This window comes from Gastrolobium bilobum, unplaced genomic scaffold (genome assembly GCF_033153095.1).
Source record: "Gastrolobium bilobum isolate Gb01-03AN ecotype WA unplaced genomic scaffold, APGP_CSIRO_Gbil_v1 utg11002, whole genome shotgun sequence".
In the NCBI taxonomy this organism is placed as follows: Eukaryota; Viridiplantae; Streptophyta; class Magnoliopsida; order Fabales; family Fabaceae; genus Gastrolobium; species Gastrolobium bilobum.
The window spans coordinates 173,689-195,531 of record NW_026899111.1 but is presented as its reverse complement, the minus strand read 5'-3'; the positions used below and the strand labels follow the sequence as shown (position 1 = coordinate 195,531).

At 34.5% G+C, this 21,843-nt stretch overlaps 2 protein-coding genes across 3 annotated transcripts; one reads left to right on the top strand and one right to left on the bottom strand.

Annotated features, from left to right (window-relative positions):
• Positions 1-240: 240 nt before the first annotated feature.
• Positions 241-861, bottom strand: LOC133287312 (serine/threonine-protein phosphatase PP-X isozyme 2-like). The gene is given in 5 exon segments (XM_061484884.1): positions 241-397; positions 474-531; positions 534-548; positions 551-665; positions 754-861. Coding segments are annotated over 5 exon segments (453 nt in total).
• Positions 862-2,036: 1,175 nt separating this feature from the next.
• On the top strand, positions 2,037-15,748 carry LOC133287295 (exocyst complex component SEC10b). 2 transcript variants are annotated; one of them, XM_061484864.1, is made up of 24 exons: positions 2,037-2,308; positions 2,382-2,600; positions 2,729-2,803; positions 3,262-3,363; positions 3,509-3,559; positions 3,640-3,745; positions 3,829-3,948; positions 4,949-5,040; positions 6,606-6,774; positions 6,853-6,929; positions 7,039-7,137; positions 7,239-7,329; positions 8,079-8,164; positions 8,245-8,418; positions 8,966-9,019; positions 9,114-9,242; positions 9,345-9,437; positions 9,590-9,736; positions 10,083-10,180; positions 10,806-10,890; positions 14,420-14,478; positions 14,797-14,895; positions 14,977-15,060; positions 15,326-15,748. In XM_061484864.1, the coding sequence occupies exons 1-24, from the start codon at positions 2,222-2,224 to the stop codon at positions 15,393-15,395; spliced, it is 2,466 nt and encodes an 821-aa protein (XP_061340848.1). In that variant the 5' UTR covers positions 2,037-2,221; the 3' UTR covers positions 15,396-15,748. The 2 variants fall into 2 exon arrangements, 1 of the variants encoding a protein (XP_061340848.1); XR_009748228.1 differs by lacking the exons at positions 14,977-15,060; positions 15,326-15,748 and having other exon boundaries at positions 14,405-14,478; positions 14,797-14,814.
• The last annotated feature ends 6,095 nt before the right edge of the window (positions 15,749-21,843 follow it).

Genomic DNA, 21,843 nt, shown 5'->3' with positions numbered 1-21,843 from the left:
TAACTGTTAGCTTGTCTTGTCCCATTTATAAAAAAACAAATAGCCCAGCCCGGCCCGTTGGCCTGTTAATTTTTAACTTCCAAACTGAACATGAATCAACTCCACAAAATACTCAAATTCTAGTGTGAAGAGAAAATCCCGTTTAAGGCATGAGAATTGTTGCTTTTATTGGATTTAAAAGAAGGTTGTAAAGAAACTTTAAACTACAATATATAAAAAAATAATTTAAAGAAGAGTTCTTTAAAAGTAGTAGTCAATGTTAGCAGGTACCCCTGTTGATAAAATGATAATCAATATGAAGTGATTTTGCCTACCAACCTGTGGAGCAACATCAAACACACAGAACTGCTTATTAAGATTCCCATTCAACTCCAGAATTGCAGCTACATTACCATATCTGTAACAAAGACGAAAATGTCTTACTAAAAGCATCAGAACACAAATAAGAACAGTCATTTTAATCGATTATGCACCTGTAGCAATAATTTGGAGCTGACCAGACAGTAACTATCTGGTTATTGAACATCCATTATATCCTTCCATTACCAACCAGCACCACGGGGACTCAGCCCCCATCCATCCACATTATCTTCAGGATTTGACCATAGGAGGTCACACATAGCACCATCATGAGGTACTTCTTGCTTCCGATCAATAGTTCGTATCTGGATATGAAAAAAGAAGAATATATACAATATTGCTAATGTACAATCTAAGACTTTAAGACAAATAAACTGGGGTAGAATTTCTAACCTGATCCAATGTTGAAATGGCAGGAGAAAGACCACCATGAACACTGAAAATCCTGTTTTCAATTAGGGCGGACAAGCTGCAGTGTGTTTTTCCACATACGAAAGCCATTAGTGAAAGATGCAAGTTATAAAAAGTAAATATGTAAATGCAGTTAAGCAATTTGATATATAAACTATTTCCCGTTAAATCCTAAAAAAAATTATTCTTGCTTATTTTTATATATTTATTAGACAAGGCTATGAAAATAATCAGTTTACAATTTTTGGAATCACCCACCCAAACCCCTTTCCCTCTTAAAATACACAGAAAAGCTACAAAAGCATCCTTCTAGTTTTAACCGAGTTCAAGTCCCCAAACCCAAACCCCTTTCCCTCTTAAAATAGAAAAAATATATATAATATTGCTAATGTCCGAGGAAGCAAGGACTGGGCATCACGATTCTGCAAAAGAAGAAAAACAAGAAACAAATAAATAGACCAGAAAATCATCAATTTCATCTTAATTTCTCAAATCACTTGCAATTATAAAAAGAGCAAACCAAAACCCTAAACCCTATAATCTAGTTAGTGTTGCTGCTACGTGTGATTATGGTGAAAAGGAAAAAGTAGGGAAAACGAAAAGGAAAATGGAGTAAAAGAAAGAGAAAGACCTTCGAAGATAGGAAAATTCAAGACGAGGGAGAGAACTACACTAACAATTGGAGAAGAGTCCCTCTTCAGTTCTCTTTAAGTCTTCACTATTCACTCAAGGAAACACGGAAATGACGGAAGTATAATGAGACTCTCGTAGGGCGTAGGCTGTGCTAAAAAATTATGAAGGTGAATAATTGGTCCAGCCTTGGAGGCTCACGGGCCAGGCTTTATAATTAACATTCCGGCCCAATTATATAAGCAAACTTTTACATCAGCCCAAGCCCAACCTGCCAAGTAAATAGGCCGAGCCAGGCCAGGCCACTAATGGGCCGGACTGTAGGCCACTGTGGGCCGGCCCGGCCCAATTTCACCCCTAGTAGCTGAGTAGCTGCATAACTATTATTCCCTAAAATTATATTGAACAAAAGGGAAAAAATAATTCTGAATTAAACATAAATATACATGCTTTACATTTTACAACAGAAATGTCATTTTATGTTTAATTTCCACGTTGAATTTATCCATTGTATTATTATTACTATTATTATTATTATTATTTTATTTGTTTTTGGAAAAAAATAATTTTCCGTCACGATATTGCTTCCACTATCGTCGTGTTCTTCTTCTGCATCTTCCTCCACTGCAACGCTGTTACCCTTAACATTTCACTTTTCACTTTTACAGTCACAATTTGTTTACCTTCAATTCCTTCAAACTCAACCATAACGATACGACCAACGAAGATCGCAATTCATTCGTAGTTTGGGGAGATCGAAGCACATCGATTTCAACCAAACCACAATCATCATCGCTGCGATTACATTTGTTCTTCCGTTATGAGAGAGCCCAGAGAAGGAACCAAGACCGATAAGACCTCGAAATCTGCATCAACTCCTCTCGTTCTCGACATCGACGACTTCAAGGTACGTTTCTCTTGTTTCTTTCACTTTCGAGTTTCGATTTGTCAACGCTTCTGATTGAACCGAACGTGATTAGGGAGATTTCTCGTTCGACGCATTGTTCGGGAACTTGGTGAACGATCTCCTTCCGTCGTTCAGATTAGAAGAAGCTGAATTGGACGGTGGTGATTCTCTGCCGAACGGGCATCTTCGTGTGCCGTCGCAAGGGGTTTCGAGCCCTTTGTTTCCTGAGGTTGATAAGCTCTTGTCTTTGTTCAAGGATTCCTGTAAGGAGCTGCTTGAGCTTCGTAAACAGGTTTTTCTCTTTTGTTACCTAGTTATTACTTGCCTAGAATTTTATTTAAATTTTTTTTGAGGAATTTAATTTGGGAATTTAGGTTGAGTTTTTAATTTTATTGTATTGTTATAATGTTTTGGATCTAGATTGATGGGAGACTCTACAGTCTTAAGAAAGATGTTTCTGTTCAAGACTCTAAACATCGAAAGACACTTGCTGAGGTTAGTCTGGAATTTATTCTGTTTTTGCAAGTACTTTTGTACCCTGAACCTTATGAAATAGAAAAAATAAAATAAAATATTACTTTGGCACAACGGTTAGTGTTAGTTGCTGTCTATTATATATCCATAAAGTTGGTCTGACCCTTCCTTAGGCCTGGAGATCACAGTTTCAATTCACGTACCTCTTGCTAGAGTAAGTTAAGGCTGTCTAATATGGAGTCACATAATGGGTCTTACCCGCGAATAGCGGGAGCTTTATAGCGCCGGTTGCCTTTTTCATAAAAAACATTTGTTAGCTACCCATATTTTGTGTTTTAATTTTTGTTTTTTGTTTTTCCTATTTTGTTGAGTGGGGTATTCTAGAACTTAATATCTAACCAGGCCCGAAAATCTGTTGGAAAGTTTGGATTGGAATAATCCGTTGAATTTTCTTGCGTGTGTCTTTATTTCCTTTTCAGCTAGAGAAAGGTGTAGATGGATTGTTTGGTAGCTTTGCGAGATTGGATTCACGTATTTCAAGTGTTGGCCAGACAGCTGCAAAGATAGGAGATCATCTCCAGGTAGAGTTCTTCAAAGCTTCACCTATATTTGTTAGTTGAATTATGATCTCACATTTATTTCTACTACAATGTTTTGTAGGTTGGTCAGTTTCTCCTTTTCTATTTGAAATATAATCTCGTTCCTAATACTGTTATTTCTTGTCAGAGTGCAGATGCTCAGAGGGAAACTGCCAGTCAAACAATTGAGCTGATAAAAGTAATATCAGTCAGTTCATTTGGTTTATTCCATCATTCACATTGGGAAATTTACCTTTATGGTTGACTTAATTTCTGCAGTATTTAATGGAGTTCAATAGCAGCCCAGGCGATCTGATGGAGCTTTCACCACTTTTTTCTGATGATAGTCGTGTGGCTGAGGCTGCTTCAATCGCACAAAAATTACGTAAAAATTAAGATCTCTTTTAAATTTTTTATAATGCTTTAACCAAATTACGTCGGTGCTATGCTGATTCTGTTAATTTTTAGGATCATTTGCTGAAGAAGATATTGGAAGACATAGTATAGCTGTCCCATCAGCTGTGGGAAATGCAACTGCTAGCAGAGGATTAGAAGTTGCAGTTGCTAATTTACAGGAGTACTGCAATGGTCAGTATTTTACAAAAAAAACTTGAACAAATTAACTTTTGAATAAAATTGAAGAAACGTATTCGTCATGAAAGTTTTTATATGTTAATTTTGTCAAACAAATAATTAAGGGAACTAAATTTATACTCATTTCCAGTTAAAACTGTTACAACATAGTCGTTTTTCTACTATGATATTATGAATGACAAAGTGCATTATTCTAAATCTAAGATTTTTGTGAGCTTTGTGATTATTTTCTTTCTATTGAGCAGATAAAGTGCTGAGCATCCTTTAAAAGCCGATTAGCTATGTCTAGGTGGAATGTCAGAGAGAGACAGTTTGATTTATAAATAATGTTACAGATTTCTGTGCTTATTAAATATGTTCTTGCTATAGGGCCTCTAATTAGGCTTATTGATTATGTGACACATTTCTATGATCTTCTGGCATTTACCTTATTTGTTACAACAACCAACTAGAATTTGGAATACATATTGACTTCAACGAACAATGAGGAGCTCATATTTGAAATTTTTCCTGAAGCAGTTCTTCCTGCTTTCTTGTGCTCTTTTATCCACACTAGGTGTTCTTTATCTCTAAATGCAAGTGTCTATTTTTAAGGACCTCTGCTTTTATCATGTCCTATCTTCCTTCAATACGGTTTGATCCAAATGTAAACAATATAGAGGAATTAAATCACATGGAAAATTTTATTTACTACCCTTTTTCTTCTGATAGGAAGATTTATAGCAAATGACTTAACCTAGCCTTGAGGCACACAATTCAGTAGTAGCTCAATTCTACCTTTGCACTTTTCCATGGTCCATGGTCAGAATTTTGTTTTTTCCTGCCTTTAAGAATATAAGAACAAACAGATTCTTTTGGATGATATGCTTTTGGAGTAACTGATCTTCTTACATATGGGTAAGACCAAAATATATAGTGGCAGCTCGTGAATATCAAACTCCTTTTGGGTTTCCTTAGTAATAAATGTTTCATAATTCTTTTGCCATTTCTGCAGAACTGGAGAATAGATTGCTTTCTCGGTTTGATGCAGCATCACAGAAAAGAGAATTGACCACAATGGCAGAATGTGCCAAAATTTTGTCTCAGGTAATAAAGCTTTGTGGTACATGATTACACTCCTCTTTCTCTTTCCCCCTTACTCCCTCACTCCCTTTCCCATATTCTACAGCCACTTCCTTATTGGATTTTTTTACTGATAAAATCAAACAGAAAAAGATTCTAAATTATTTGTAGTCGAAATGGTGCTTGATATCAAGGTTGTTGAATTGCAATACGTATCGTGTATCGTTTGGCCAGTTTTTTGTATCGTGAATCGTATCGAATCGTAAGATACAAAAATATAATAATAAATAATTTAAAAATATATAATATAATTAATATCATATAAATCCGAAATCTAAAAAGGATCCAATACGCAAAATACATAAGTTACTAAAGTGCAAACCAGTTATTCTCCACTCATCAATACTATCACTATTAGCATCTATCAGTGACATAATGAATTCATCATCCTCTTCATTAGGGTAGTCATTTGACTCATCTCTCATTTCTTGTTCAACAATCTTGAGGAGGTTATTTTCCCTTTTCCCTTATCATTCTTTATTTTCTTTTCTTATTAATAATAATTTTTTTAGATTTTTTTAATTTAATATACAAATCAAATCTTTATTTCTTTTTTATATTAAAAATTAAAAATTTTGATTTAATTTTCGTATCGTATGATACATGTATCGTATCATATCGTATTGCACGATACAGTATCGTATTGTTCGATACAAATCCCTTTCTGATACACCACACGGTACGTATCGCTGGGCTTGTGAATCGTTTCGTATAGTATATCATGTGTCGTACGATACTGATAACTATGCTTGATATCCTCCTAAAAGAGGCAGAAAACTCATCATAATTTTTTCCCTTGTGCATGGATTTTTGTAAGCCTTATATTACAGTATTGTATTATAGCTTATGATTCTCCAGCATCTGTTATTGTTTCACTTGTCAAATTCAATTTCAGTCTAATACCCTGTACATCATGTGGGATTTGTGCTTGTATCCGGGCTTCTCATAACTTCTTATGGTTACCTTTGAGGATATCCTTTTAGTCATATGTCACTTTCTCAAATATCTCACATTTTGTATTGATATATCTCCTCCTCCTTTGTATCTCTGGTCTAAATTCCTCTTCATCGTTTGTCCATTGCTTGTGCTAAATTCCTTATTGTGAATTGCAGCATCAAGTAATGAAAATGCCTTGTTTGAAATTTGAGAGTAAAGGTGTGTTGGTCTGCCAATTGCTTAGACAGTGCTGTACTCTGGCCTTTGCAGTTTCTAGTTTGCTAGATGTTGTATAGTTCACAATACTAGTTGGAATTTAATGTTGTGTTAATGGGTCCACATATTGAGTTAAATCATATTTGACATTCATCACTTTTTAAATAGAACCCAACCTTCAATTTATAATTTGTGTAATGGAATGGTTTGAAAAGTTTCTTTCAAATGTTTCTCCTTTGCTTCCTATGCTTGCGGTATATGTTGCTTACAAATGAGATAAAAGAATTCACTAGCTTGAGTATATCTAATAATGTATCAAATGTTGAATTATTGAAAAATGAGTGTATCTATTTACTAAATTACTCTTTGCGATGCAGTTCAACAGGGGCACAAGTGCCATGCAACATTATGTGGCAACACGTCCAATGTTTATTGATGTGGAAGTAATGAATGCAGACTCTAGGCTGGTTCTTGGTGACCAGGCTGCACAAGCTAGTCCTAGTAATGTTGCTCGTGGTCTTTCATCCTTGTACAAAGAAATCACAGGTTTGAAGTATAATTTTTTCTGTTAGTAAAATGAATAATTTCTTTACAGAATCCGTGAGGTATGTTGATTTGTTGCAGATACTGTTCGTAAAGAGGCTGCAACAATTACAGCTGTATTCCCTTCACCCAGTGAAGTTATGTCCATTTTAGTTCAGGTACCAGATAACGTGGTCTTCACGCTCCACTGAATATTGTGGCTTTAAAGAGATAGTTTAGTTGGTATATTCATAAAAACCATAATTGTAATTATTTTTCACGTTGCAGCGAGTTTTAGAGCAGCGAATCACCGCCCTTCTAGACAAACTGTTAGTGAAACCATCTCTTGTGAATTTACCTTCCATGGAGGAAGGTGGGCTCCTATTAGTGAGTAAAATTAGCTAACTGCCTTCATTTATTATTATCCAAGTGCCAGTTTATACATCAGGCTGATCTCAATGTGATTTGTATTTGATTTGAGGCTTCAGTATCTTCGAATGCTGGCAGTGGCATATGAAAAGACCCAAGAACTTGCAAGAGATCTACGAGCTGTGGGATGTGGGGACTTGGATGTCGAGGGTAATGAATTAACTTTAAATGTGCCTGATTTTCTTCAATGCGGATTGGTGAACTCATCTCTAAAATGAATAATGGTTTGGAATATAGATGCTAATGGTACTAGAAGGAATAGTATTGTCTGTTCATTAGATGTATTTTCTTTCAATATTTAAGTACGCAAGTGGTTTTGTAGTGAGACGCGACCCCAACTTTATTTTCATGATTTATTAAGGATGTTCATCTGCCTGCAATATAATATGATGCAGTGAGTTATGTTGCAGTTGTTGTGGGGGCCTTGCAATTTAGTATTAAATGGGTTAAAAACTGAGAATGTTGTTCTATCTTAATTTCATACCCAACTGCTTGCTTTGGCAATAACTTTTGTTCAATGGTGTAATTTTAATGGTAAATCTGGCGGTTTAATTATTATACGGCTTAATGGGAAAATATTCTATTCAATCTGGGAATTCCAATATCTGTGGTCTTGCCTCATGGCAATTTTCAAGTAGGGGTTTTGACTTCCTTAGTTTTATGTGAGTACTCTCCCCCTCTTTTAAATATGCACTAATGATATATTTGCTTCATTCTTGTATTAGTCAGTGCAGTCCCACTACACTATTGATTAAAAATATAACGAATTAGGTGAATTTAAATGTAACAGTTTTCAAATAAATGTCAATGTGTCCTCTGGTCATGTGTGCTTGGTGCTAGATTTAGAATATTTAAATTTCTTATTAGGTGACTTAGCAGAAAATTCTCTGATGGTTCAGGTCTGACAGAGTCCTTGTTTTCAAGTAACAAGGACGAATACCCTGAATATGAGCAGGCATCTCTTAAGCAATTATATAAAGTGAAGGTTTGCAATTGTTTCAAATATTTTCCTTTTCGAAATTGGATTTGGTTGCGAAAAGCCTTATGTGGGTTAATGCAATGCAGATTGAAGAATTGCGAGCTGAAAGCCAGCAGATTTCTGATTCATCTGGGACAATTGGCCGTTCGAAAGGAGCTTCCATTGCTTCTTCTCAGCAGCAAATTTCTGTCACTGTTGTGACAGAGTTTGTGCGATGGAATGAAGAAGCAGTCTCAAGATGCAATCTCTTTTCTTCCCAGGTTATTCTTGTTACTGTGATTTGAATTTGGGAAGGTATTTTTCTTCAAAAGTATCCTTTTCAAATCATCAGCATAGTGGTTGCTTTGGGTCACTGTAGTAAGGACCTTCTGCTGAGTCAGTTGTGTTTAATTGGATTAAAAGTGAGACTGCCTGGATATGGGGTTCAAGAATCATAATGTGTGAGGTTGCGTTTTATCAGCACTTTGTCTCTTAAAAATTTAGTTTAGCAAGTGAAAGAGTAGATTTATATGTTTAATTTCTTTTCACGTCAATAAACTAATTATTAAGGGAAATGGTTATGGTATTAGTTGGACAAGTATACAAAATATAATAGTCTTGTTTATGTATACTACTTATGATTATTTTTATTTTTATTTTCATCTTTGTATTATAGTACTATCCAAATGTTTCTAAAATAGTTAATCATTCCATGATATTTCCTATGTTTCTGACACCAATTTTTATGTAGTCAAGATGTTGATATTTTGATTTGAATTTAATATTTTAATACTTGGTAAGCACAATTGAAATATTTTTCTTTTACAGCCTGCTACACTTGCAACCAATGTGAAAGCTGTGTTTACTTGCCTGCTAGACCAAGTAAGTTTATTTCAAATTTGTCAACGTTCAGATGTTTGATACATTTATGTACTGGAGCTCATTCTTCTGGGGTCGTTCTTTATGTCTTTTACAGGTCAGTCAATACATAGCTGATGGGCTTGAACGGGCTAGAGACAGCCTGACCGAAGCAGCTAATTTGAGGGAAAGATTTGTGCTGGGCACAAATCTTAGCCGTAGAGTGGCTGCTGCGGCTGCATCTGCTGTAATTACATGAATTTTTGCATGCTTTTGTTTAAGTATATAGCAGTATAAAATATGAGCACATTTATCCAAACATATTGAAGGTTTATTTGTTGATATGCAGGCAGAGGCGGCTGCCGCAGCTGGTGAAAGCAGTTTTAGATCTTTCATGGTTGCTGTACAACGTTCTGGAACCAGTGTAGGCCTTATTCAACAAGTATGATGAGGAGCTTGATGTTTAATTCATGTTTTTAACCAAATAAAACACCACTGACCCCAACTAGTTTGGGATAAAGGTGTTGATGTTGATGTTGATGTTGTTTTTTAATTAAATTAAACCCCATAATTGAAATGAATACTTCTCTACAGTACTTTGCAAATTCTATATCTCGGCTTTTGCTCCCTGTGGATGGTGCACATGCTGCTGCTTGTGAAGAAATGGCTACAGCAATGTCCAGTGCAGAGGCTGCTGCTTACAAAGGACTACAACAGTGCATTGAAACTGTCATGGCTGAGGTCAGTTGTGCGTATAACATGGTGTGCGATAGCCAGTGTTCAACTGCCTATCCTAAAAATTCTGTCATGTAGGATTAAATGTATTTTATAACTGTACCAAGAAATTATGCTTATATATACTTACATACATATATATATACATACATATATATATATATATATATATATATATATATATATATATATATATATATCCAACTGTTCCTAATGGCTACTGTGTGTGCATAATTATCCATGTAATAAAAAAGACTGTTTTGAGTCTTGGTGTTTCCCATGTTCTTTTTTCTATGAATTGTGAATCCTAGTTCTTAAACTCTTGAATATTCCACTTTAAACCCCTTGGCAGGTAGAGCGATTGCTTTCAGCTGAGCAAAAGGCTACTGATTATCGATCACCTGATGATGGAATGGCTCCTGACCATCGTGCAACAAATGCCTGTGCAAGGTGGGTTAACTTGAAAAACTGAAACTGTTATTAGTATTGATGATATTTATGTTCGGTAGTTTATATCTCTGCATGGACGTGAACTCAATTATTCTTGCTTTGCTGAACATTGAAATTTCACGATTTCATTCTTGATGTATATTTCTATCTAACAATGTTTCAAAAAAATAGATCAATCTTTGAACCAAGAAAAATAGAGGTTCAAGGATTTGAAGTCAAATCAGGGTTTTTATTTACTTATCTTTAAATATATGACAAAATGTTAAAAAAAAAAAGGTGAAGTATATTAGTAAAATCATGGAGGAAAAAACATCGAAATATATCTCTAACACTGGATCACTGGTTTCTAAGCTTCTGGTTTTAGAGGGTTGACCAGATTGGCCAAAGGACCGTCTCCTGATCTTCTTTGTCAGTCCTGTATTCAAAGCAGGGATCTATAGATTATCAAGAGTGCAGATGTCAATGTTATTTAGGAGACCAAGTTTTAATCTTATGTATTAGGTGCCTTGGGGATGATTTCATTTCATGTCAGAAAATGCAGAGTGATATCAACATTTTCTTTTTCCAAAAAATTTATCTCCCAAAATATGTATTTGTAACAAGTATATTTGGTTTTCTTTGTCAGGGTTGTGGCTTATCTTTCTCGTGTGCTGGAGTCTGCATTCACTGCTCTAGATGGTCTTAACAAACAAGCATTCCTGACTGAGTTGGTATGATATTTTATCTCCTATCCTTCAATATATTTATTTGATGTCTTGTTGAATCAAATATTTGGCTGCTTGTCCAAAAAGATGTAGGCCGATGATCTTTTCATTATGTTCTTTGATCTTATAACAAAGTAAGCGGAAGTTGCTTTTTGTAGATGGCAGTCTGTATATGGCATTATTTACGGAGGGAGAATCCTTTTGAGTTTACCAATTTTATTTTTTTTGGGAGGGGGGACGGGGTTCATTGGATTGCTTACCTCCCTGTTTTTTATAGTTCTGTCCCTAGTCAATTTTTTAATGATGGAAGGGGTCCTAACTAAGATGATTCATTTGTTGTGTTTAAGGAAGATTCAACGATCATTCAATGTATTGTCATTTGGGTAGCTAATTTGGTGCAAGGGAAGTTGATTGGCTTTTGGTTTTTGGTGGTGTGAAAGTTTTCCTTTTTTTAATGCATCCATCAACTCTGCCCGAAACTCTTTATTGTTTAAAATAGTATACCTCATAGCATCAACTTATATTTTAATATCCAAATTCTTCAAAATTTGGAGCATGTGCAGTTCATTAACTCTATTGCAATTGAGGTTGGATTTGGTGTTGCTAGTCTATTTTTTTTTCCTGTCTCGCTAATATCATTTGAACTGTATCTTTCACACTCATGATCTGGACTCTGCCCGTAACACTCAGCAGAGCTGTGTTTTAGACAAAAGATCTTAAATTAGGCATATTTGTTGGGGAAGTAAGAGCAAGACACAAAGATCAACATCAACAACATCTTTAACTCAAGTTAATTGGGGTCGGTGGTAAATGAACCCAATGATAGATAAGAGGAGATTAAAAATAAAAATAAAATAATAACAATAGAATTAAATAAATAAATAAATAAAAATAAAAATTGGGGAAGGGGGAAATAACAATGGGTTTAACCTTCCACCCTGCTTATAGCTTTTTTCCATTCCGTCCTAAGACACACTGCCCGCCAATCTATATCTCACTCCATTAAGTCTTGTTTAACTACCTTTCCCTAGGTAAATTTCGGTCTACCTATACCTCTCTTTGTGTCGAGCTCTTGGTAACAAAATTTTGTTCTTACAGGAGCATCCAGGGGCCGTCTCATTACGTGCCCAAACCACCTCAACTATGCTCCCTCATCTTTTCAGTTACCGGTACTACTCCTATCTTTCGTCGAATGTCTTCATTTCTTATATTATCCATCCTGTATAACCACACATCCACCTTAACATTCTCATTTCTGCTACTCCCATTTTATGCTCGTGTTGCCTATGTGCTGGCCAACATTCAGCTCAATATAACATTGCAAGCCTTACTGCTGTTCTATAGAATTATCCTTTTAGCTAAAGGGAAATTTTGCGGTCACACAAAAACCCAGATGCACTCCGCCATTTCATACATCCTGTTCTGATTCTACGATTTACATCTTCATCAATCTCACCACCTTTTTGCAAAATTGATCCCAGGTATCTAAAAGCATCTTTCTTGAGTACCTCTTGACCAAGTAGATGCACGGGGTTTTGATCTCCATCTCTTACTAGAGAAAACTCACACTTCATATACTCAGTCTTGCTCCGGCTTAACGTGAAACCTTTAGACTCCAGAGTGCTTCTCCACAATTCAAGTTTCCTATTAACACCGTCTTTGGTCTCATCAATAAGCACAATACCACGGTACTTCCTCTTGAATGTCTTTTGTTAGTTCATGCATCGCTAAGGTAAAGAGATAAGGACTCAGAGCCGAACATTAGTGTACACCTACTGTAATAGAAAATAACTTGATGTTCCATTACAAGCTTTCACACATGTAGTAGTCCCATCGTACATATCCTTGATTGCATTTACATACTTTGAGGGTACTTTTTTCTTCTCAAGAACCCACCATAAAACTTTTCTTGGGACCCTATCATATGCTTTCTCAAGATCTATGAACACCATATGTAAATCCTTCTTTTTTTCTCGATATATTTCCATCAATTGACGCATCAAGAAAATAGCTTCTGTGGTACATCTTCCTGGCATAAATCAAATTGATTTGCAGAAACCTTGGTCTCTCTCCTCAAACGATGTCCAATAACTCTCTCCCACAACTTCATAGTATGGCTAATAAGCTTAATACCTCTATAGTTAGAACAATTCTGGATATCTCCCTTGTTTTTGTAAATAGGCACAGGCACACTCTTCCTCCAAGCATCACGCATCTTATTTGTTTGAAGAATCTTATTGAAAAGATTGGTCAGTCAATTTATTGCCACCTCCCCTAAGCCTCTCCACACTTCAATAGGTACGCCATCGGCTCCGAAAGCTTTATTAGTCTTCATTCTCTTTAAAGCCTCCTTGACTTCATATGTATTGATTCTGCGCACAAATATTCTATTTCGATCATCATAAGCATCCTCCAAGCCCACTTCGCTTTTATCGCCATCCCCATTAAAAAGCTTGTTAAAGTAATTCATCCATCTTTTATTTACATCTTCATCTCTTACCAAAAGTTTTTGGTTTTCATCCTTGATGCATCTAACTTGGGTAAGGTCTTTACTTTTCTTATCTCTCATTTTTGCAAGGATGTATATACCTTTTTCAACATCTTTGCTCCCAAGATTTTTATACAAATCGACGAAAACCTTACCTCTAGCTTCTCGCACTGCTTTGCATTTTTTCTCGCCAATCTAAACTTTTGCAAATTATTATCATTGGGACTTTTATGCAAAGATCTAAAGCATTCTTTTTTCTGTTTAATTACCTCTTGCACCTCTCCATTCCACCACCATGTTTCCTTTGTATGGAATCCAATTCCTTTGCTTTCTCCTAGCACCCTTTTTCCCACATTTTGGATACACATAGCCATCTCATTTTATATTTCATTAGCTCCTCCAACAAACTCCCATGGTTCTTCATGCAACATTCTTTCTTTGAACTCTAATTGTTTTTCCTCCTTTAGCTTCCACCATCTTATCCTTGGGTTCTGAGCCCTCTTCCTCATTTTAAGTACTTTGTTGAACCGAACCTCTAGAACTACGAGCTTATGTTGCGTAGCAACACACTCTCCAGGGTAGACCTTGCAGTCGACACAAGAATTTCTATCTTCTGTTCTAGCCATGAAAAAATCAATCTGACTACGATTTTGGCCACTATGATAAGTGATAAGATGTGACTCCCTTTTCTGAAAAAAAGTGTTCGCTAGCATCAAATCACAGGCTAGTGTAACGTTCAAGATAGCAAGACACAAAAATATTGCAAGAAAATATAAAAAGAATACTGAGCAAAAAATCAACAAAGCATTTTGATTTAGCTAACTGCACATCAGTTCTACTACATGTTTCTCACTTGCATCAAGTGATTTGACTTGTACTAAGTAATCATCACGATGTACCATATTAGTTCTATTTCCTGTCTTGTTATATTAATTTTACATCATCATTACTTTACAGGGTATAGAGATGGGTATGGTGAACATTATATGTTAGTTTGGGATCGTTGTCCTAATTTCATTGATTACATGATAGATTTTGTCATTTTAGGGGAATCGCTTGCACAAGGTGCTGCTAAATCATTGGCAGAAGTTTACTTTTAATCCAAGGTAATTGGCCTGGGCCTTGCATTCTTGATCTGTCTAGCTTGTTGCAATACATACTACCATAATACATACTGTTTCGACTTGGAAAAAGTTGTTCGCATGCTAAACATAAATTAATCTTCCTCGAGGGTCTTTCTTCTACCTTATGTATTGTAATGGCTGAACCCTTTTCTCTATCCAAATCTATTTTGCATGTCATAAGGCAAGTGTTTTTGTCTTCAATTTTTCAAGTGGCGATAGTATTTTATGATCTTTATATTTATAACTAAATAGTTGTATAACATCATGCTTATTGTTGTATGCTCACGGGTCACTCTGCAGTGGGGGATTGCGACTGAAGCGTGACATTACCGAATATGGAGAATATGTGCGTAGTTTCAATGCTCCTTCTGTTGATGAGAAATTTGAATTGTTGGGCATGTAAGTTGAACAACATATGCAAACAAATTTCTGTCCCAGCCCACCATTTTTTTCAAACTAATTTCTGAACGTTTTCTGTAGAATGGCCAATGTCTTTATTGTTGCTCCTGAGAGCCTTTCAACTTTGTTTGAGGGGACACCAAGCATTCGGAAAGATGCACAAAGGTATAATTACATTTGACCTATTAATGCAACTGTTCATGGTCAGCCATTTTATTACCATTATTAGTATAACCTGACTAAAAAATGGTGTAAAATGATCTTGGTCTAAATGGTTTTACTAAAAAAGTTGATTTTTTGATGAGTCTATTGACTCTGATTCATCATTTAGTTGACCTCAGTACCTCACCTACTAGAATAAATCTTGTGGGTGGTTGTCATTGCTCAATTTTGGTGATAAAAAAATGTTCATTTCTCTACTGTGTGCCAGATTTATTCAACTTCGGGACGACTACAAGAGTGCCAAACTTGCATCCAAACTGAGTTCCTTGTGGTCTTAACAAAAGTAGGCTTGTGAGCTTGAAAGCCCTCCCAAGCTTGGTAAAGTTTACTTTCATCTGTTTCTTTGTTATGGCACTGACTCTCAAGCTGAATCGATTTGGTGGTGTCAGTAGACAGTTTAACAATTTGTTCTATACAAAATTATAAGAGGGCTATTCAATGGCCCATTTAGTAGAAGTGAGGGTTCCTTCTGACTAAGAATTGTTGTGAAAAGCTTGAGCTACCCAGCGCCCAAGCTTTCGCATTACAGTTTTTTTTTTTTTTTTTTTTTTGTCGCTTTAAAATCTCTTTCAAGGATTCATGAAAACTAACTTTTTAATCAATGGTAGCTTGGGCAAGTCATCATTCATTTTCTTAATGAAACTACTTTTATTATTGAATGCTCATAATTGAGCTACACCTTGTTGCTTACGGAATATATGAATATAAGTTTCCTGAATATCATTTAGTTCTTAGTTTCGTTCGATAGAAGCTTCATATCTTTAGTGAGATTGAGAATAATTTGCAATATTTGTCTAAAATTAAAAGCTTTTAAATATTATAATACAACAAATATATATAAATAAAAAGATACCTTAAAAACATTAATTTATATTTTTAATAAAAAAATGTTGTATTTATTTGTTTTTTTTTGCGTATTTGTATAAAATTTTCACACCGTTGCAGTGTAATATTTCTTTTTTTGGTACGGACAATGTAATATTCAGTGTACAGTGCGTGCGCACACAAATGGGAAAAGACCAATTTAGTAAGCTAAAATAAACTTTAATCTAATTTAAATAAATAAGTTGAAATAAATTATAATAATCTAAATTAAAACTAATGTGTAATATATTTATCCATGCAAGACACGAGATAAGTAGGCAAAGAATACGCCGTCTGGATCCACCGACCTCCAGCTTATCAAAGCTTCTCTACAATTAAGTAATTATACTATTTTATTTTTATTTTTTGAGAAATTATAATAGTTTGACAATAGAAGGATAATATAATATCATATCTTTTGGATCAAAATTATCATGAGGAAAACTTACGGTTATACGAGACAAATTAAGACTAAATTAATATCTTTGAGGATATTCAAAAAGTAGAGCCCGCTTTCTATTTAATTAACGGCATTTTTCTTCCTTTTTTTTAGGAATTTATGCTTATAGGAAGTAAATATTTTTTTCTTTTCCTTTTTTTTTAATTTTCTCTTTCTGATTAGCTGTATATCTCGCTTACGCTTTTTGACTCCATGTACTCTTCTCCTATGATGCACGGACACTGACACGGGACATGACACGACACGACACGTCGACACGTTAATTCTAAAAAATAGCATATTTTAATACGTTGGGACACGTTTTGATATTAAATAATATTTTTAATATATATAATATAATTTATATTTAATACATATAACAATTCATAATATGTCATATAACCAATCAAATATTCAAATTTCATAACATAAATATATAAAAAAATAATTTTTCATACCTTGTTAATTTTTAATGTCAAATTTCATAACAGAAAAAAATAATTTATAAATGATTTTTTTTATTTTTCGTTAATAAAATAAAATTAAGACAAAAAAAATCCTGTCGAAGCGTTGACTACGTGTCTAAAAAAGTTGACTGTGTGTCAAAAAACGTGTCGAAGAGTTGACCATGTGTCTCAAAATGTTGACCGCGTGTCGGAGCGTGTCCGTGTCGGAACGTGTCCGATACACAATTTTTTTGAAAAAGAACGTGTCGGGGTATCTGAGCTCTTCTCACTAATTGAAAAATATTAACATTGCATAATGGATAAAAAATTACGGGATTAATGTTTCTCGTGTTGTAAGAGATAATTTTATTTTCTACACATATATACAAATATGTATAGCCTATGTGGAGCCATGTGAAAAGAACAGAGAAAAAAAATGTGGGTCACACACACTTTTATGTATGTCCTAATAGATAAAATTATCTTTTATAACATGAGAATTATTAATTTCAAAAATTAAATCGCAAGAATCAAATAATTTGTTATTCCCTTTAAAACTATTGTGTTGATACGATTGATTATCAAACTGATTTAATCATTTTCAGTTAATCATGGCTTTTGAATACAAATTTTGATTAGTTTATTAAGTTTAGTGTTATTTATATGGGAAATAGATCCGTCCTGTTATAGGACTAATGAATTATGTACTTCAAGCAAGGACATGAAGAATAAAGCTGATAGTAATTCTGTTTAGTAATTAGTTATAACCACTTAGCTATTATTAGTGGGTTTGTCGTAACTGTTTTGCTTAAGTGTAACTTTGAGCTTCTTATCAGTTTAGTATATAAACTGATTTGTTAAGCACTCTCTCATTAAGAAATAATATACGATGCATTCCTTTATGTTCATCATTTTCTTTCTCTCCGTTCCCTCTGCAAAGGTTTCTTTACATGCAGAAACAAATTTTGTGGGATCCACCAATTTGTAAAAAAAAAAGAAAAGAAAAAGATGCAGCTCAGTTTTCGATGTTAGAGTATGATGAAAAGATGTGGTCATGCAATAGGATAAATCTATTTCTCTATTTATATATGTTAAAATTATTTTTACAGTCGTTTAACGTACAATAATAATAGGTGTATGGTTATATTTTCATATTTAATGCTTTCATTTTTTATATGATTATGATTCTCCATATTTAATTCTTTCACGTATATATATAACAACTATTTGACTACGACACATACAGCAGGTACAAAAATATAAATCTTTTCATATGTGTGTGTGCGGGCGCCCGCACTTACATACATATAATATAAGTATTCATTAATTAAATATGCTTGACAAGTAATTAGTCAACCACTTTAATTATAGTTTTAACAAATGACTTGTCAGTTAATTGTGAGGAGTCCTTGTGTGGTTATATAGTACTTTTAAGTCATGAACTTTTAATCTTTTGTATGTACTTTTGTTTTATATTAAAATATACATTTATGATTTTATATACAATTTTTTTTAAAAAAAAAAATCACTTACAAGTAATTATAAACTACATATTTTAAAATTTATATCCAAATTTCAAGTTCATAAATTTTTAATAATTTTTGTAAATTAACTTTCTCGAATGTGTAACTGTAAAAGTTAAAACTGTTTATTCAACAGCATGTGATAAATTTGAGATATATTAAAAACTTGAGTAAATACTCTTTTTGTCCCTAACAAAAAATACGGTTCCCACTTTGGTCTCTTACAAAAATAAATTAGTCAGTTAGTCCCTAACAAATTCAAAGTGAACCTATTTAGTTGAAATCGTGGTACCTCACAAATTCAAAAAAGACCCATATTAGTCCCTCAAAAGAACTAAAATGGATCCACTTACTAATTTATTTTTGTAAAGGACTAAAGTGGAACCATATTTTTTGTTAGGGACCCAAAATGGTATTTACTCAAAAAAACTTGCACATGCATTCACGCACATTAACATTGCATCATATTTATAAAATAAAATAAATGTGTGTACTGATCATGAAATAATACATACAATATCACATTACTTATTTATAAAAATGTCAAATTAATCTTTTACATATGTAACAGAAAATTGTTTTAAAAAACAAAAAACAAAAATGTTGATAATAATTATTATCGAAAGATCAATTCAAAGTAATTAATAAATAAATGACTAATAAAACATTAAATATGTTATTATACAAATAAAATAGATATTTGTTCTTATAAAAGTTATAATAGAAACTGATCCATTGAACTTGATATTATCGATTTGCTAGCCTGACCTAAAAAGAATTGGCTAAATAATTATTTTTTAATTTTTTGGGTTTAATGTGGTTGATTTATCGAGTTTTATTCGGCTCATTAGGTTTGATTATTAAAAAATAAATAAAAATTAAAACATTCATAGTGTAGTATAATAAAAAAAGAATTCTTTTTTTTTTTTCAAATAAAACATGGGAAATGTTATATTTATAAACTTTTTGTTTACAAACTCTTACAAACTACACTAAGTATGACCGCTCATACTTTAATCAAGAGTGTATGACCGGTCATACTTAGTGTAATTTGTAAAAAAAATTTGTAAGCGGATCCTTCCCCATAAAACATATATTCTGCGATTTATTCGTTTTTATGCATTAAATTAAATTATTTTTATATAAAGAGATATGACATTATGTCTATTTTTGTTATACTTAAGGTGTGCATGACAACCTTCTCGGAATCATTTTTTTTTAATTTTTGTTCATAGGAATAAAAGTGAATAGAAAACTCGTTTGATAAAATCGGTTTATTTTTTTGTTCTCGGGATAAATCGGTTTAATTTTTGTGCTGAGAAACAGAAAAAAGAATAAAAAAATTTCTGCTTTTTTGTTCTCGGGCACAAAATGAGAAACACTTGTCTCTCTCAATCACTCTCCACCTCTACCATTATCACCACCACCATCATCATCCCGACACGACCACTGCCACCATCGTCGTACCACCAGTGTCGTCGTCGACACCACCATCACCACCACCACCATGATGCGACTACCACCATCACCACCGCCTCCATCCATATCTACCACCATGCCCCGTCACCACCACCACCACTACCATCATCGTCACCATCACCAACCCCCCCATCATTGCAGCCACTGTTACCACCACCATCGCCGCCACGATGCCACCATTACCACCACCACCACGACGCCACCACTACCATCGCCATAGTCACTGCTCTCATCACCACCACCATGCCATCACTATCACCACCGCCACCACCAACCACCACCATCAATGTCGCATCCACTGCCATCGCCACCGCCACCACCGCCACTATCACTATCATCGCCGCAGCCACTGCCATCACCATCGCCACCACCGCCATCACCACTACCATCGTCACAACCAATTTCGTTACCGCCGCCGCCGTCACCACCACCATGCCACCATTATCACCACCGTTGTCGAGGCACTGCTGTGACCACCTCCACCACCGCTGTCGCAGCCACTGCCGTCTCCACCACCACCATGCCACCACCACTACCACTACCTTCACCATGCCACCGCCACCATCGTTGCAGCCATTGCCGTCACCACCACTACCACTGTCGCGGCCACCACGACTATGCAACCACCATCAACACCACTACCGCCATAGCCACTGCCGTCACCACCATCACCACGCCACCTCCGCCGCCGCCACCATCACCATATAAAAAAGAAAGTGATGATCCGAAATTATTTTATGTTTAATAGGAATTATTTTTTATTATATTATTTGTTGTGTTATCAAACACAATTTTCATTCTTGGAATAAAAATAGAACATGTTATCAAACATATTTTTTTCTCAGAAACTGTTCCAAGGCACAAAAATAGAAAATAATTGTTTCTTTTCCGAAACAGTGCCAGGGAACAGAATGGTTGTCATGCACACCCTTACTCTACCTACTACTTTCTAACACCGTTAGATCAGAATCTTAAGAGGAGAGAGAAAGGGTGAAGGTTAGTTGGGATTTTGATCTACCGATATTAAAGATGAATAGTAGGCATAAAAAAAAAGCAGACACAATATCATATCGCTTATTTAAAGTTATTTATGTTGGGTAAAAAGGGAGCCCATAGTAGAGAAAACTGTCACCAAATAGATTAAGCGAAGATCCATCATAATAGGTGAGCTCGATATTATATTTTAACCTAAAATTTTAAGCGTTAGGTTTATGAGTTTTTTAATGTATATAGTTATAACTTTTTTTTTTTTTGGGATATTATTCAATTTGAGTCGGGTAAGATCACGTGCGACAAAGTTCTCCCTATTAATTTTTAACACTACATTCTCAGAGACTTGCATTCGAGACTTTTAATTAAGTTAAAACAATCTCTACTAGTTGATCTACGTGATCGGTGGTCATTTAAGAAAAGTTTATTAAATTGAAAGTGGATCAACAAAGTAGAAGAAAAAAGAAAAGTTAGAAGCGATTTAGAGAACGGTACCTTTTGCAATAATTTGACCTACAATTAAAAGTTTACTAAATTATATTAAGGGAAAAATTTGTATTCTTTTAAATGATATAAACTTAAGTCCTTTTAAGAGAGATATACACAAAGATGTGTAGGTCTTACTAAAAAAATAAAAATGTGGATCCCATCGCTTTGTGTTCATCTCTATCTTAAAAGAATCTAAATTAGTGTTCTTTAAAAGGACACACACTTTTTTCATATACTAATTCTTAAGAAATTTTTGCAGGCCTTGAAAACAAGAAAGTTATGGTTGACTCTATAATTTTGACAACATTGTTTATGTTACGTATAACAGAACCTCATGATTAAGTGCTTCATTTGCTGAAGAAAACAAAACCAGAGAAAGACATAATACAATCCACTAGGGCTAGCCTAGTGGTGTGGGTGTGTGTAATAGGGTGTGTGTGAGTATGTGGTTGTGTGTTCTATTCCGTGTAATCTAAAAAAAAAGACATAATACATA

What these genes read in the sequence shown, in the direction of transcription:
- LOC133287295 (XM_061484864.1), top strand. Translation starts at nt 2,222, where the DNA reads ATGAGAGAGCCCAGAGAAGGAACCAAGACCGATAAGACCTCGAAATCT. An exon ending in TTTACAGGAGTACTGCAATG is followed by an intron (nt 3,949 to 4,948) that starts GTCAGTATTTTA and finishes CCATTTCTGCAG; the next exon opens with AACTGGAGAATAGATTGCTT. An exon ending in CTTGTACAAAGAAATCACAG is followed by an intron (nt 6,775 to 6,852) that starts GTTTGAAGTATA and finishes GATTTGTTGCAG; the next exon opens with ATACTGTTCGTAAAGAGGCT.